Source organism: Argentina anserina, chromosome 5 (assembly GCF_933775445.1).
Source record: "Argentina anserina chromosome 5, drPotAnse1.1, whole genome shotgun sequence".
NCBI classification, from domain to species: Eukaryota; Viridiplantae; Streptophyta; class Magnoliopsida; order Rosales; family Rosaceae; genus Argentina; species Argentina anserina.
Genome location: NC_065876.1, coordinates 8,767,616 through 8,781,314, shown reverse-complemented (window position 1 = coordinate 8,781,314; position 13,699 = coordinate 8,767,616). Strand labels below are relative to the sequence as shown.

At 36.9% G+C, this 13,699-nt stretch overlaps 1 protein-coding gene across 1 annotated transcript; it reads left to right on the top strand.

The window, feature by feature from the left end:
• The first annotated feature begins 6,623 nt into the window (after positions 1-6,623).
• Positions 6,624-9,834, top strand: LOC126796426 (homeobox protein HD1). Its single transcript, XM_050523252.1, has 5 exons — positions 6,624-7,271; positions 7,366-7,486; positions 8,816-9,000; positions 9,128-9,259; positions 9,351-9,834. Exons 1-5 carry the CDS (start codon positions 6,978-6,980, stop codon positions 9,489-9,491), a joined length of 873 nt encoding a protein of 290 aa, XP_050379209.1. The 5' UTR covers positions 6,624-6,977; the 3' UTR covers positions 9,492-9,834.
• Positions 9,835-13,699: the final 3,865 nt, after the last annotated feature.

The following is a 13,699-nucleotide window of genomic DNA, read 5'->3' as shown; positions in this document are numbered from 1 at the left end:
CTAGATGTACTTGATAATTATGTTTTGGTAGACGCTTTCAGAGTTCAGACTAGATATGAAGGGACTCGCGCCGGGCTAGCCCTACCATGATCAATCATGTCAACCATGGTTTGGTAGAGCTAGAGGATGATTTTTCCCATTGTTGTGTTAAAAATCCCTCAATGTTTGAGCACCTTTTTTTTAGAGAAATAGATATATTTCATCGGGTAAGGCGCCCATACGATCGAAGCCTACAACTACGTTTCAGTAGTTATGCAAGAGAAAAACTCTAATACAAACCATATGCCTAGTCAAGCGGGAGATGAACTCATATTTAAGCTTACATTAGACTACTAAACTTAACCAATAGATAAAAACATAAGTTAATCCAGTAGTATATCCGCCTAAGACCTCAACAGTGTACATTAATACTAGTGCAATGAGTTAACGCATGCATGACCTAAAGAACAAGTATACAAAGTGAAATCCCGCTACACTCCCAAAGAGAGCATTATTTTACAAAAAAAAAGTAATGCAAAATAAAATAAAATAAATATGGGTAATGGGCAAGAGAGTAAGCCAGGCCCACCACCAACTATAGCCCAGTCCAAGAGTGCAATGTGGAATTGTGACCTCATCGCCGTCCCGCGTTCCAGAGCCACGCCATCCGACCACCAGCAACCATCCCGCCCACAGATCAAAGCTCGACACGTCCCTCCCTTCCTAACCCCTCTCTACCGCACGAGCAAACAACCACCACATCCACACGACCCATCCACACAACTCCAAAACTAGAAACGAAACAAGTTCGGTCCTGTTTGAAACCTGTAGATTTGATGTACATATCAACAGGCAGCGTCGCACCCTCCCACACACCTCCTGCACATAGAGAGATCGACCCAACCATACCCACATGACGTCGAGCTTATAGTCTGTTGTACCACGACCTGAACTTTGTGCATTTGGACAACAAGAACACCGCACCTCCTGCACCTTGACTCGATTTATCCACTATAACCCATCCGGCGACGCTGTCACAATGGCGTGCTGCCGGAGGGTCGCGATCTCTTACCTTCACTCTCTAGGGTTTTCTAAGAGAACGAGAAATTTTTTTGTGGCTGTACTTACCACTCAATGTTCGAGCACATTTTTCACACACAAAAACAAACAAAGAGAGAGAGAGAGAGAGAGAGAGAGAGAGAACATGCCATTGTCACTTAAGCATGACATTTTGAGTATTTGCATCTCCAAAGAATACAAAGTTATAGCATTTCCGGGTACTTTCAACATAGGAATTGCTTTCATACTTCTACCAATGTACCAAGATATTAATACTATAAAAAGCTTAATATCCACACATGGATATAAACGCAACCTTGCTACCTACGCAAATATTACACGTAAAACAAAAGAAACAAGATTTTTATATTGCTAATGCATGCTCGATAATATTTCCCACATCTCCAACTAATTATTGTTTTTCTCATCTAGAACCCCAATTCATTCTCTTCCTCATGATCCAATTTCAATGGATGGATCATTATACTACTTAATTGCACATAAAACATGTATATCCCCCATCGTTATCCTAAATGCTACTTAATTAGACGTACATAGGTTGAACACAACCACCAAAGATGAAAATAATGCAAAGACTCAATGAGGCAAAGAAACATAGACCTAGTTTGGTGTCACAACAGTTTTGGTGGTGGGTCAAATTTGTTTCCCAACAAACGGGTTCCTTTGATATTTTCTTCGATTCGTTTTGGTCATGACAATAATATAAAGTTATAATCTGACCAAATGTGAGAGATAATAATAATTGGGGTATTTCATTTTACACTCATTTTTGAAACATGTTTTTAAAATAAACCCACTTATCATTTAATTCTAATTTTTCCTTAAATATTTTCAATTAAGCTTATAAATTGTCATTCGTTTTAACACGAATTACATAGGTTGCCACTATTTAAATCTGATTAGTCAACTATGAAATTAAATTCTCTTTTAAAACACTCAATTATAGATTGCTTGTGATTCTTTAACTCATTATTATTGCTAAAATTATATAAATTCTGTTTACAATAATAATTCAAATTAAGGTAGATGATGAATGTAATACTTATGTTTTGGTCATTTAAATTATCTTTCTTAAAGGCAAATTTTTATGTTGAAACTTAAAAATTTACGAGAGGGGTAACAGATGTGTACCAGCGTTCTTGGTACCCGTATTATAAATGCATTGGGTAACCAGAAGGGTTACTTAATTTTCTCATGAGCGTTTCATTTCATATTTCTTTGGGACAACCAGATGGGTTGTCCATTGACTCATGAGGACATTTATAGTTGTTGTTTGGGTAAATTTTTATGTTGAAACTTAAAAATTTGTAGGTTGATATTTGCAACACTATTTTTTTTTCTATATTCATTCATCTCTTTATAACTTAACATAAAGGTAGAAGTTAACATTGTTAACTTAGTTAATAGGTATGAGACAACTTAGTTAATATGTATCTCTTTTAATTTCAACCTAAGGATTAGGAGCATTTACTTAGAAGTTTCACTTCAAAAAAATGTAATGACACATGGAAACTTTATAAATTTTATATTGTACCTCTTATCGAGGAAAACATGCATAGAGAATTTTAATATACATCTTTATTAGATTTTGTAATGTATATATATATATATATATATACATACCTATGCTTCTCGTTCAAAAAAAAACAGTATTATACCTCTTACAGTGGATTTATGTTATAATATACCTAACATGAAGAAAATAAAATGTCATTCAAGAATAAAGATGTGTACGTACCTTACGATAAGAATTTCTCATATAATTTTCGTTTCACTAGCTCTTATTGCTTAAATACAAGAATTGTGTAAAATTTTACAAAGTCGAATAGATTGATGGAAGAACAACAACAAAAGCTACAAAAACTTTGCAAAACTGAATATCTCAGTGATAAGTATATATATAGATTGAAGTTATTAATATAAATTTAAAATAATATAATTATGGATGAAATTCATTAATTCCACATTCAAATTGATGTAAAGACCTAAGATTAAGGAAATAATCTAATTTAACTTTTTTTTTATATCAGAAGGGCAAATCATACATTTATAAAATGAAGAATATTGATAATCAAAAATTGTGAACATATATTAAAAGAAAAATTGGGTGTGGATGTATTTTAAAGAGGTGGCTTCAAGACTTATATTTAATTTTCTCTAATAATAATATCAAGATGAAGAAGCACCACCGTGTATTTGTAATTGAAAAAAGAATGGTACACCAGCCACTGGCGACGGGTGTTGTGACAGCTCAACCTTCTAAGCTGACTTTCTTAATGAACACAACTTAGAAAACTTGGTAATGCAACCAAATAACCAATTATTACCAAAAAAACAAAAACCAAATAACCAATGTATTATATTGTGTGATCTTTGCGTTTCTATTTGATAATTTGATTAATTTATCGAAGCACCCTATATGACCAAGTGACCAAACTATGTGTTCTTATTTACCAACACTTTATGACTAAGCAATATGAATATAATTTATTAGTTGCAGAAATATAAGTGTGACCAATTACTCTATGCATGCCAACTACTTTTAGGTGAGCATTGCTTTTTTACAGAAAGATAATGAAAATAAGACATATTTTAATTATCTTTAAAGCAATTGCGTTTCGGAAGTAAACCATATGCATTGCGCGCAGTCCCTCTCCGCTGGTATTAGATATGTTCGTGTTTCTAAGCAATGCATCTTATTGCCTTATGCAATGCATGATCTTGATTATATACTTGCCTATTAATTGTGAGGTAATAATTTGAATTGTTCATGTTTAAATCATCATTAATTGTGAGGTAAGTTTGGTTAAAGACAACCAAATTAGACAATAAGTCATCACAAAAGAGAAGAGACTGAAAAACTACATGTGAGTTACTTAGTTTATGTTTCAGGGCATAGTTACAAAAATCATATCATATTCACATGGAACTAATCTCATTCAATACGTCAACATATATATATGTTTTACTTGCTGAAGGCCTGAAGCTAATGCCCTTTGTGAGAGTCTTCATACTGCCAAACTACGTACAACGCCATGTAAAAAAGTATTACTAATTAGATGGTTGGTAAAGTTGCAATTCCTTGGTGTCTTCACTCCATCCCTACATACAATATATCAGATGGTTGACTGCCTCTTTTCAGAGTTTTATCCTCCGATTAGTCCGATATGTGCATATATAGGGAAGCAAATTTTATTACTGACGGGGCTGCTGTTTTAGGATTATTACACTCTATCTTGTATTTGGTTTATATGTCTGCCCTAAAATGTGTACCAGCGTTCTAGTCTGAGGGGGTGTAACTAGAGGTTTTGATCTTTAGTTGTTTTATGTGGTATGTATTTTTTTTTGAAGGCAGAACACTTAGAAGGGACTAGGTGCCACATGTATTATTTGATAGAAATAAATTTTGCAACGGGAACAAAGAACCTGAACTCTGTGCTACATAATGTAAATCAAAAATATCCTCGTAGAGCATATCCTGGATAAAGTTAGGAGGCTCCTCAAACCATACGCTATTAATAGTACCACCACAAGCAAAGTGAGGTAGACAATCTGCTACACTATTTGCTTATTGGAAAGTGTGTCTTATCGTAGAAGAAGGTAATGCCAATAGATACCGTTTACAATCTTCTATAACTCGACCCACATCCGATAAATCTACTTCATCAGGACTCAAAGTTGTAACTAATACCGAGGAGTCAGTTTCAATGTCAATGTTACCCCAACCTTGGTTAATACCAAGAAGCAAACCCTCTCTACACACCTCAGCTTCCATAGCAAGAGCTGAGTGAGCATGTAGATAGGATTTAGCAAGCACACCGATACTCCTCTCATTCTCATCCCGACAAATTACACCAATACCATCCTTATTCAAGTTCAAATCATACGCACCTTCTACATTAATTTTCCAAAAGGAAAAAAAAGAAACATGCTGATACATTGGCCTTAAAAACACAAATACGTACACCATGCAATAAGAGACTAATTGATCGTAATTTTCCACCTTTTTTTTATACAAGTTTTCGCATACCCATACCAAAATCATTCTCTTGGCAAATGAATATGAGTACGGAAATGTTTCCATCCAAGGTGTGCACTAGAACCACAAGCTATAAATCAAGTTTGTAAAGAGTGACGACAATAGTAGAAATTAAAGCTTGCATAGACTGATAGTCAAAGCAAGGAATAAAATTTCGGTGATTACGGAAATATCGAGAGTCTAAAAATTAGAAATTTTGGGGAAATATTGGTTTTGAAAAATAATTGAGAAAATTGATGGAAATTTGAATAAAAACATGGATTTTGAATGAAAATTTGAGCTTCTTTAATAAATTATATACTATATTTTATAAGAAAATATTGTATAACTATTAGTCTATAATGAGTTGTAGTAATTTGAAATGAAACAGTCGTCAAAAATTCTGAAAAATTGACACTTTAAAGTTTAAACATCTATTTTTTTAATGACTAGGAACCCAAAGGGAGACTAGGCTATCACACCTTATATACATATGAATATGATATCTTGAGTATGAAATTACATGAGTGATTTATAACAACGTAGAGGATCTATGAGATATAAATTTTAAATTATTAGGACTTTGTACACACTTTTAATTATTAGAACCTTATATCATATAGAGAATCTGGTATAAACATTAATTTATAGTTATAGTGAGTTGTATTATAAGTTAACATGATACGGTACATACTTAATTATTGAGAATTTACAAGAATTTACTTTATTTATCTAATCCATGACCCAATATGAAGAATGAAAAATATGATAATGATCATGAATGGTGTAACTAAGAAGGTAGTGAAATTGAATTTAATTAAAAAAAGTACAATTTTTTTTAAATTTATTAGAAATATCGGGAAATATCAGTAGTGAAATTGAATTTAATTATATAAAAAATTATATTAAAAAGTACACAAAATTTAAATTTATTAGAAATATCATAACATATCAAAAATATTATAAAATATCGAAAATTTCGGACAAAATTAATTTAATATGACAAATATATATCCTTATTTGAAAAAAAAATGAAATTATCACTGAAATACCGCCGATAATTTCGATTTTTTAGTCCTCGGGTCAGAGAATGAAAACGTACTGAAAGGGGTGCTCCCCATTTATCATACTGTGAAGTGTCCAAATCAGTTCTTTGATGGAACCATCTTAAAATTGAATTTTCTGCTTATAACCCAAAAATACAAAGTTTGCATACCTAACCAAACATATGTGATTTGACTGATTTCTGAAAAACCAAGATTACCCACCAACCTCCTTAATCAAACCCTTAATTTAATCTAATTTCCTAGCTCTTCAAAACAAGCAATATCTCAATCAAGCCATAGGCCAATTAGAGCAAGCTAGCAAGTAGCTTTTATCTTTGTGCTTTTATCTTTGGTTTCTTTTTATCAAGAGCTAGGTTCCACTCTTTTATCTTTGGTTTCTTTTTATCAAGAGCTAGGATCCACTCTCTCTCTCTCTCTCTCTCTCTCTCTCTTTTCTCAGGGACCAAGTTTCAAGTACCAAACAATCTTGAAAACCTCACACACACCACTCTCCCTATCTCTCTGATTGAAAATCTCTTTCCCTGTAGCCTTTCTCTTTCTCTGTGTCTCTTGTGTGTATGTACGATCTTTGTTTTTCTCAGACTCAGTTCAGAAAGTTGTGTGTCTCAGATCCCAATATATGCAACTGTCTCAAACGCCATAATGGCATGAAGAAGATCATAACCTCTCATGCCTCTTTCAATTTCTCTCTGTAGTGGTCCTCTCTAACCTACACAACCCCCCAAAACTCTCTTATTCTTTCTCTACCACCCTTTTATAATTCTCCCTCTTCTCTTCCAAACCCATTTCTCCAAATCCCAAACTGATCAAATCCCACCTCTCCTTTTTCAAAAATGCAAGACAGCGGCTTGGGAATGATGGGTTCCGGCGGAGTGAGCAGTGGCGGCGGCGGTGGTGATGACCACGTTCACCAACTCAAGTCCGAGATTGCCACACACCCTCTCTACGAACAGCTCCTGTCGGCACACGTGTCGTGCCTCCGTGTCGCCACGCCGATCGATCAGTTGCCACTAATTGACGCTCAGCTATCTCAGTCACACCATCTCCTCCGCTCCTACGCCTCGCACCACCAACAGCACAGCCACTCTCTCTCGCCCCACGAGCGCCAAGAGCTCGATAACTTCTTGGTACATAGCATTCATCGTCGTTTGTCCTTAGTTTCTGTTCTTTACTAATATTATATATGAGTTCTAGCTTTATAACAAAAATTTTAATTTGCAGGCGCAGTATTTGATAGTGTTATGCTCGTTCAAAGAACAGCTGCAGCAACATGTGAGAGTCCACGCCGTCGAGGCGGTGATGGCCTGCCGTGAAATTGAGAGCACCTTGCAGGCTCTTACTGGTAATTACTATAAAGCCATAAATTAGTGTAATTTTCTGTTAAATTAGCAATCTTTAATTTGAAGGCTTGTTTTAAGTTCTTTGCGTTATTTGGGGTATTAGAAATTTGTTTCTGTTAGTCTGTTTTGATGGTTAAAGCGTTTGGTAGGCATAACGATAAGAAAGGACAGCTATTTTGGGGGTTCTGGAAATTTTTGAGTGTCCTTGCAAGAGAAAAGTTGGGTGTGGGTCTACAAAAAATAACCAAAAGATGAGGGAGTTGGGTAGTAGGGGTTGGTTTAAAGTAGAGGGTACACCATAACCATTACCAAACTGATGACAAGGATGCACCTAGCAGCTACAAGAATATTATTTTGGGTTGTATAAAATATCTAATCTGGTGATTGCAATCTTCTTCTTCTTCTTCGTTCTTTTAAGTATTGTGAGTACTGAATGGAATGCATGAACTATGTTTGTTGGCTTATCCATATCTTCGGAGTTTGGTGATTAGGTGGAGTAATATATAATTAACTAAAGGGTAGCCAATCATATCGTTAAATAATGATATGATTATATGAAGGTTGGATTTTTGGATGGATACTTCATACTTGCTACCTGATACAGATACAGGGTTTCTTCTTTACAATAATTCAATAATCCTTGGGGTCAAGTACCAAAACGTTTATTTGGTTTTAAAAGGCTCAATCACTCATTCTCATAAAATTAAAAGGCTCAATCACTACTACTGATGGGGTTAGGAGTGGTGTAAGAGAAATTACAATTCCGATTACAATTCTTATCATATTTACTTGGAGTCATGCACACGTACTGGTGTTTGCATCTTCCTTACAAATCTTAAGTTTTTGTAATTTTAATTACATGCAGAACTGAAAGGAACCCCTTTCTAGTTTCTACCTTAGGTAGAATATTACATTGCAAGGAAAATATACAAAATCTTAGTTTTTTTTAGCTCAAGAAAGAACATAGATTAAATATTTGTGCTAGAGATGTTCATTCGTGTCAAATGCATATTCCCTCTCCATACATTTGAAAAGAAAACCGAGTACTACTTTGGATTACAATAAAGATTATCAAACCTTAATTTGCAAGTGATGAATAATGCATAATATCAATGAATAAGAGGTACTGGATATGAGTTAACATTAACATAATGAAACTTATATAAGACCAGTAATCTCTCCTCATCCATGCCAATTTTTTTTTTCCTCTCACAAGATTATTCTATCGTCTAATACCATAACAAATGTCTGTATCACTGATTAATTATGCTCCACTGTCTTCATAAAAACATTGATTTCAAATTTTTTGGCTTATTTATCACCTTTTTCAGGAGTGAGTCTGGGTGAAGGAACAGGCGCAACTATGTCAGATGATGAAGATGACATGCCAATGGATTTCTCTATGGATCAGGCTGGCTCTGATGCCCACGACATGATGGGATTTGGACTCCCTACTGAATCTGAAAGATCTCTCATGGAAAGAGTCCGTCAGGAATTGAAGATTGAGCTCAAGCAGGTGAACAATTATAAGCTATATGAAGTAACGGTTTTTTTGCCTGATGTCAGACATTAGTACAGTACCTATCTGACACGATTTTACAGATTACAGTAATTAAAACAAACTTGCATTTTCAAATTTGCAGGGTTTTAAGTCGAGAATTGAGGATGTAAGGGAGGAAATCTTAAGAAAAAGAAGGGCAGGCAAATTACCTGGGGACACAACTACGGTGCTGAAGAATTGGTGGCAGCAACACTCGAAGTGGCCTTATCCAACTGTAAGTTTCACAATTAATATATTCAGTTGTGATCATTGTATTAATTCTAGTATACTGATGCATCTTTCTGCTTGTTTTGTGATACACACAGGAAGATGACAAGGCAAAACTTGTGGAAGAGACAGGGTTGCAGCTAAAGCAAATAAACAATTGGTTCATCAATCAAAGGAAGCGCAATTGGCACAGCAACTCTCAGTCAGTGACCTCTTTGAAGTCGAAGCGCAAAAGATGAGACGATTGTTCAATGGAAGAAGTAAATGCTTACTTTTGTGTCTGATATATATTTTGCTATTTTGTGACCTTGGGGGGTGGGGAGTAAATATAATAATCTAGCCTAGCCAACAGTTGTGAAAGCATTGAAGAGTTTTAGATGTTTGATACAGAAGTAACAATGGGCAACAAATAGCTTAATTACATGTGAGGTTGGTAAATTCATGTTCTCCAATGGAGTAGTACTCGGTAGAACTCTTTCCCGTTGTACTATATGTCTACTTAATTTTGAGTTTGCTTCGATTGATATTTGCAAATGTAGACTGATTATGATCTCTTTCTATAAAATTGTTGCAATATTTTCCAACACTCATTCAGTCTACGTTTGTGATTCACAAATAGCGGCTCTTTCAATTTTTGTGGTCACATTTCTCGAATCATATTGGTCCATATATAGTGGATGTATGGGAACTCAAAATTAGTATATACACTGCACTTCTACTTTCATTAGGTAGTTAATTCACGCAAGAATTTTGGACTAATAGGATATGGATGCATATCACAGATATTAGAATGTGCGGGTGATACACAAGGCTAGTGCTCCTCCATCTACAATTAGATACATGGTGAATTACTAGTATAATCACCTTCTAGTCATCTTAAGTGTGAAATTTGTGTGGGTGTCACACACATTATTCAAACTAGATACCACCATGAAATGACCAACATCATTAAGATTCATTAAAAGAATAATAGAAAGTGAAACAAACCCAACATTCGTTATGCACTAGCGGCAAGTGACAAAAAGAAGCGAGGTAGTGATGCTTATGTTCTTTTGTTGTTTGAGGAAAAAGTTCAAGTCGGGAACTCAAAGTCTCAAACAACCATTATTCTTTTGTTTGGCCAGAGAAAAGGGCACTCAAATAGTCAAATTTGCTCTATTGGGCAGAGTAACTTTGTTCGAAACAAACAAAAAAAAAGGTCTATTTGACTCTTTGAGGTTCCCCAATATCTCAAATGGATTCCATACCATGCTTATGGTGGATAATTATCGCAATCACCCTTTTAGTCTTTTACAATAAATCCAGTTAGCACATATTAGTGTCCTTTTTTTTTGGTCGAACATATTAGTGTCCTCCAAACACCGCAAAAAAGAACGATATGTTGCAGATGTTACCCAACATCTTAACCCAAATGCCTTGGAAATGCAATCATCTCACAAGAGAAAAGTAGTGTGTCGTATGTACGATTAAAAAAAAGGAGTGTGTCATATGTATCACATTACAAGTTCATTCCCATCACAGCCGTGCCAGCGCGGGAATATTAGCTACTCCGGACATGGACATTAGCATCGCCAAGCATACATATTAGCTTCGCTAGTGATCACAAGGCGGGTATATATAAAAAATTACCGTATGATAGTATTTTTGTAGATTAGCCGTGCCAACGCGGGAATATTAGCTACTCCGGACATGGATATTAACCTCGCCAAACATACATATTAGCCTCGCTAGTGATCACAAGGCGGGTATATAAAAAAAACTACCGTCTGATAGTATTTTTGTAGATTAGCCGTGCTAACGCGGAGATATTAGGCTCACTAGGTAGGGATATTAGCTTCACTAGGCAGAGTTATTAGCCTCACCAGACATGGATATTAGTCTCACTAAGTAGGGATATTAGCCTCGCTAGCGCATTCAGTAGGCCAGTGCGCACATAGTAGCCTCGCCCGGTGGGCCTATCAACCTCGCTAGCGCATCAGGCATGCCGTATTGTAGACACATCACACAACGGGTTTTGTGTGATAGCTTTTCCATATATTAGCCTCGCTAGCATGAGCATATTAGTCTTGCTAGAGTACAGGTTTTCCATCATACAGTTATGTCACACAACTGATTTTACTAAAATCCTTGGTGTGATAGCTTTTTTGTATGTTAGCCTTGCCAACGCGGGCATATTAGCCTCACTAGCGCATCAGGCATGTCATTTTGTAGGCATGTCACACAACATATTTTACTATAATATGTTGTGTGATAGTCTTTTTTGTATATTAGCCTCGCCAATAGGCATATTGGCTTCGCTAATGCATCGTGCATATTAACCTCGCTATGACAAACGACATGCCACCATGCTAGGTGTCACAGGCATCACGTGCAATATATGCTAATCGTGCGGCAGTGAATTTTTCTCGCCTTGCCTTCTACCTGTGATGGCGCTAGGGTATCAATCCTAGCCAGCCTCCTTGCACTACACCTTGTATTTGATGGTGTATGCTTGAATCCTTGTGCGGATTCTTTGTACTACGCAGCGGATATCTATAATCTACCCTTATGAGTGTTTATCCCAACTCACAAGTCTCTCTATGCACAAGTGTTTCCCGAATTCCAATTGCGTGTGGGGGAGTTAACAAGTAATCACATGCATACTCGGTTTTGTGGAACTAGCGTCCCTTTTCTCATTGATGAATTCAAAGTACAAACTGAAAACCTAGCATGGATCTTTACAATGGTTTGTCTCAACCTTTCCCCAAAGTCTCATGCGCATAACTACTAGCTATTTATACCTACATCTAACATGGAAGTTGACATCCCCAACTTCCTTAGGACACTTGGCATACATGCCATTATTCTAGGTGTAGTGGACAGCCCCCACTACTAGGTTTGTTAACTGCTAAGATAAGGTGGCACTGCATGCTTTGCCAAGGCATGCAACTGCCCAGTAACTTCCCCTCCTGGCGCCAACTGCCCTTGGATAACTTCTCCTCAGTGTGCGCCAACTGCCCATGAATAACCGCCCACTAAGCAGCCCAGTAACCTCCCATAAAGTCCCTGTAACTGCCTAGGTAACTGCCATCATCCATGTTCTGTAACTGCCTATGCTGACGAGGCTAATCTCCCCGCAACTGCTCGCTGACGAGGCTAAACTGCCTGCATAGTCTGCAACTGCCTGGTGAGGCTAATTCCTCCGCATCTGACCTGCCTGCTTCATGCCAGTGAGGCTAATATCCGGCCAACTGCCTGCCTAGTGCTTGCCGAGGTCTGCTGGCGACGTCCCTGTCCCTGCCTAGTCAGATCTGCCCACTTCCTTGCTGGCGAGGCTAATATCCAGCCCATTGATTATGCTAGCGAGGCTAATGTCTAGCCTAGCCTCAACACTTGTCTCCGCGGCCTGCCTTGCATGCTGAACTGCTTGGCACCTGACTCCGTGCTTGCTTGGCTATTGTAGCGAGGCTAATACCCCTGCTACTGCTCCCTCTGTCTGACTGCCCAGCGAGGCTAACTTCCCCGCAGCTTCCCCTTGGTTAGATCAGTCACCCTGCCTCTGTTTCTGCCTAGCGAGGCTAACCTCCCCGCTAGCGAGGCTAATATGCCTATGGCACGTTCAAGGGTGTAACACTAGGCATAATAGCCTCGTTGCGGTAGATTACATGCCATGCAATAACGTATCCAGCCCTTGCAAGATTTTTGGCCTCTTTCATATATATATATATATATATATATATTAGTGTTGACAAAAAAAGAATAGATATATATGTATAAAATTGGACTTTTAACATGCATTTCTCCTATATAAAAGTATTCATCTTCTTTAATCATAAAATTCCTCAAGTTTAACTCTTCTAATCTTATTGTCGCTCTAGATATTAAATATGAAAATGCAAGTATGAGTGATTGAGTTTCAATCTAATTAATTTAAGAAAAAAATTTGTTCGATATTTTAATTTGTCATTGATTTTAGAATATTCTACTACATTCATAAACATTTATTTTAATTTTAAAAGACACATTGACCTCAACCGTTTCCATGGCTATATACTTGTATTGACAAAAATGTTTTTGGCCTTTGGCTAAACTTCGACCAAACTTGAAGCCCAGTGCTATCTTAGCCCAAATTCCGACCAAACTTAAAGCCTACCCTATTTTTGAATTCTAGATCCACCATTGATGCCATGGAGGCAATGCCATGTGTCACGGGCCGACTTACTACGCAGCGAAATATGACCCGTGCGGCGCCAAGGTTACTCTTAACCAAGGCCAGCCTAACTCTTCATGCATCCCTGATGCCAACTTTCTTTTCTTACTTGTGTGCGCCTCCCGTGTCATTCCGATCTTTCCAACATACCTTCATTTGCTTGTGAGGTTCCACCAACGAAAGCTACTCACACATGAGTCTCACAACTTGTGACTTACCGATCACTTCCTTGTGTCATGGTGCTCCCATGCCACTCGC

Coding starts and splice junctions, on each gene's coding strand:
- LOC126796426 (XM_050523252.1), top strand. CDS start 6,978: ATGCAAGACAGCGGCTTGGGAATGATGGGTTCCGGCGGAGTGAGCAGT. Junction 7,487..8,815: donor CACCTTGCAGGCTCTTACTG/GTAATTACTATA, acceptor CACCTTTTTCAG/GAGTGAGTCTGGGTGAAGGA. Junction 9,001..9,127: donor TGAAGATTGAGCTCAAGCAG/GTGAACAATTAT, acceptor TCAAATTTGCAG/GGTTTTAAGTCGAGAATTGA.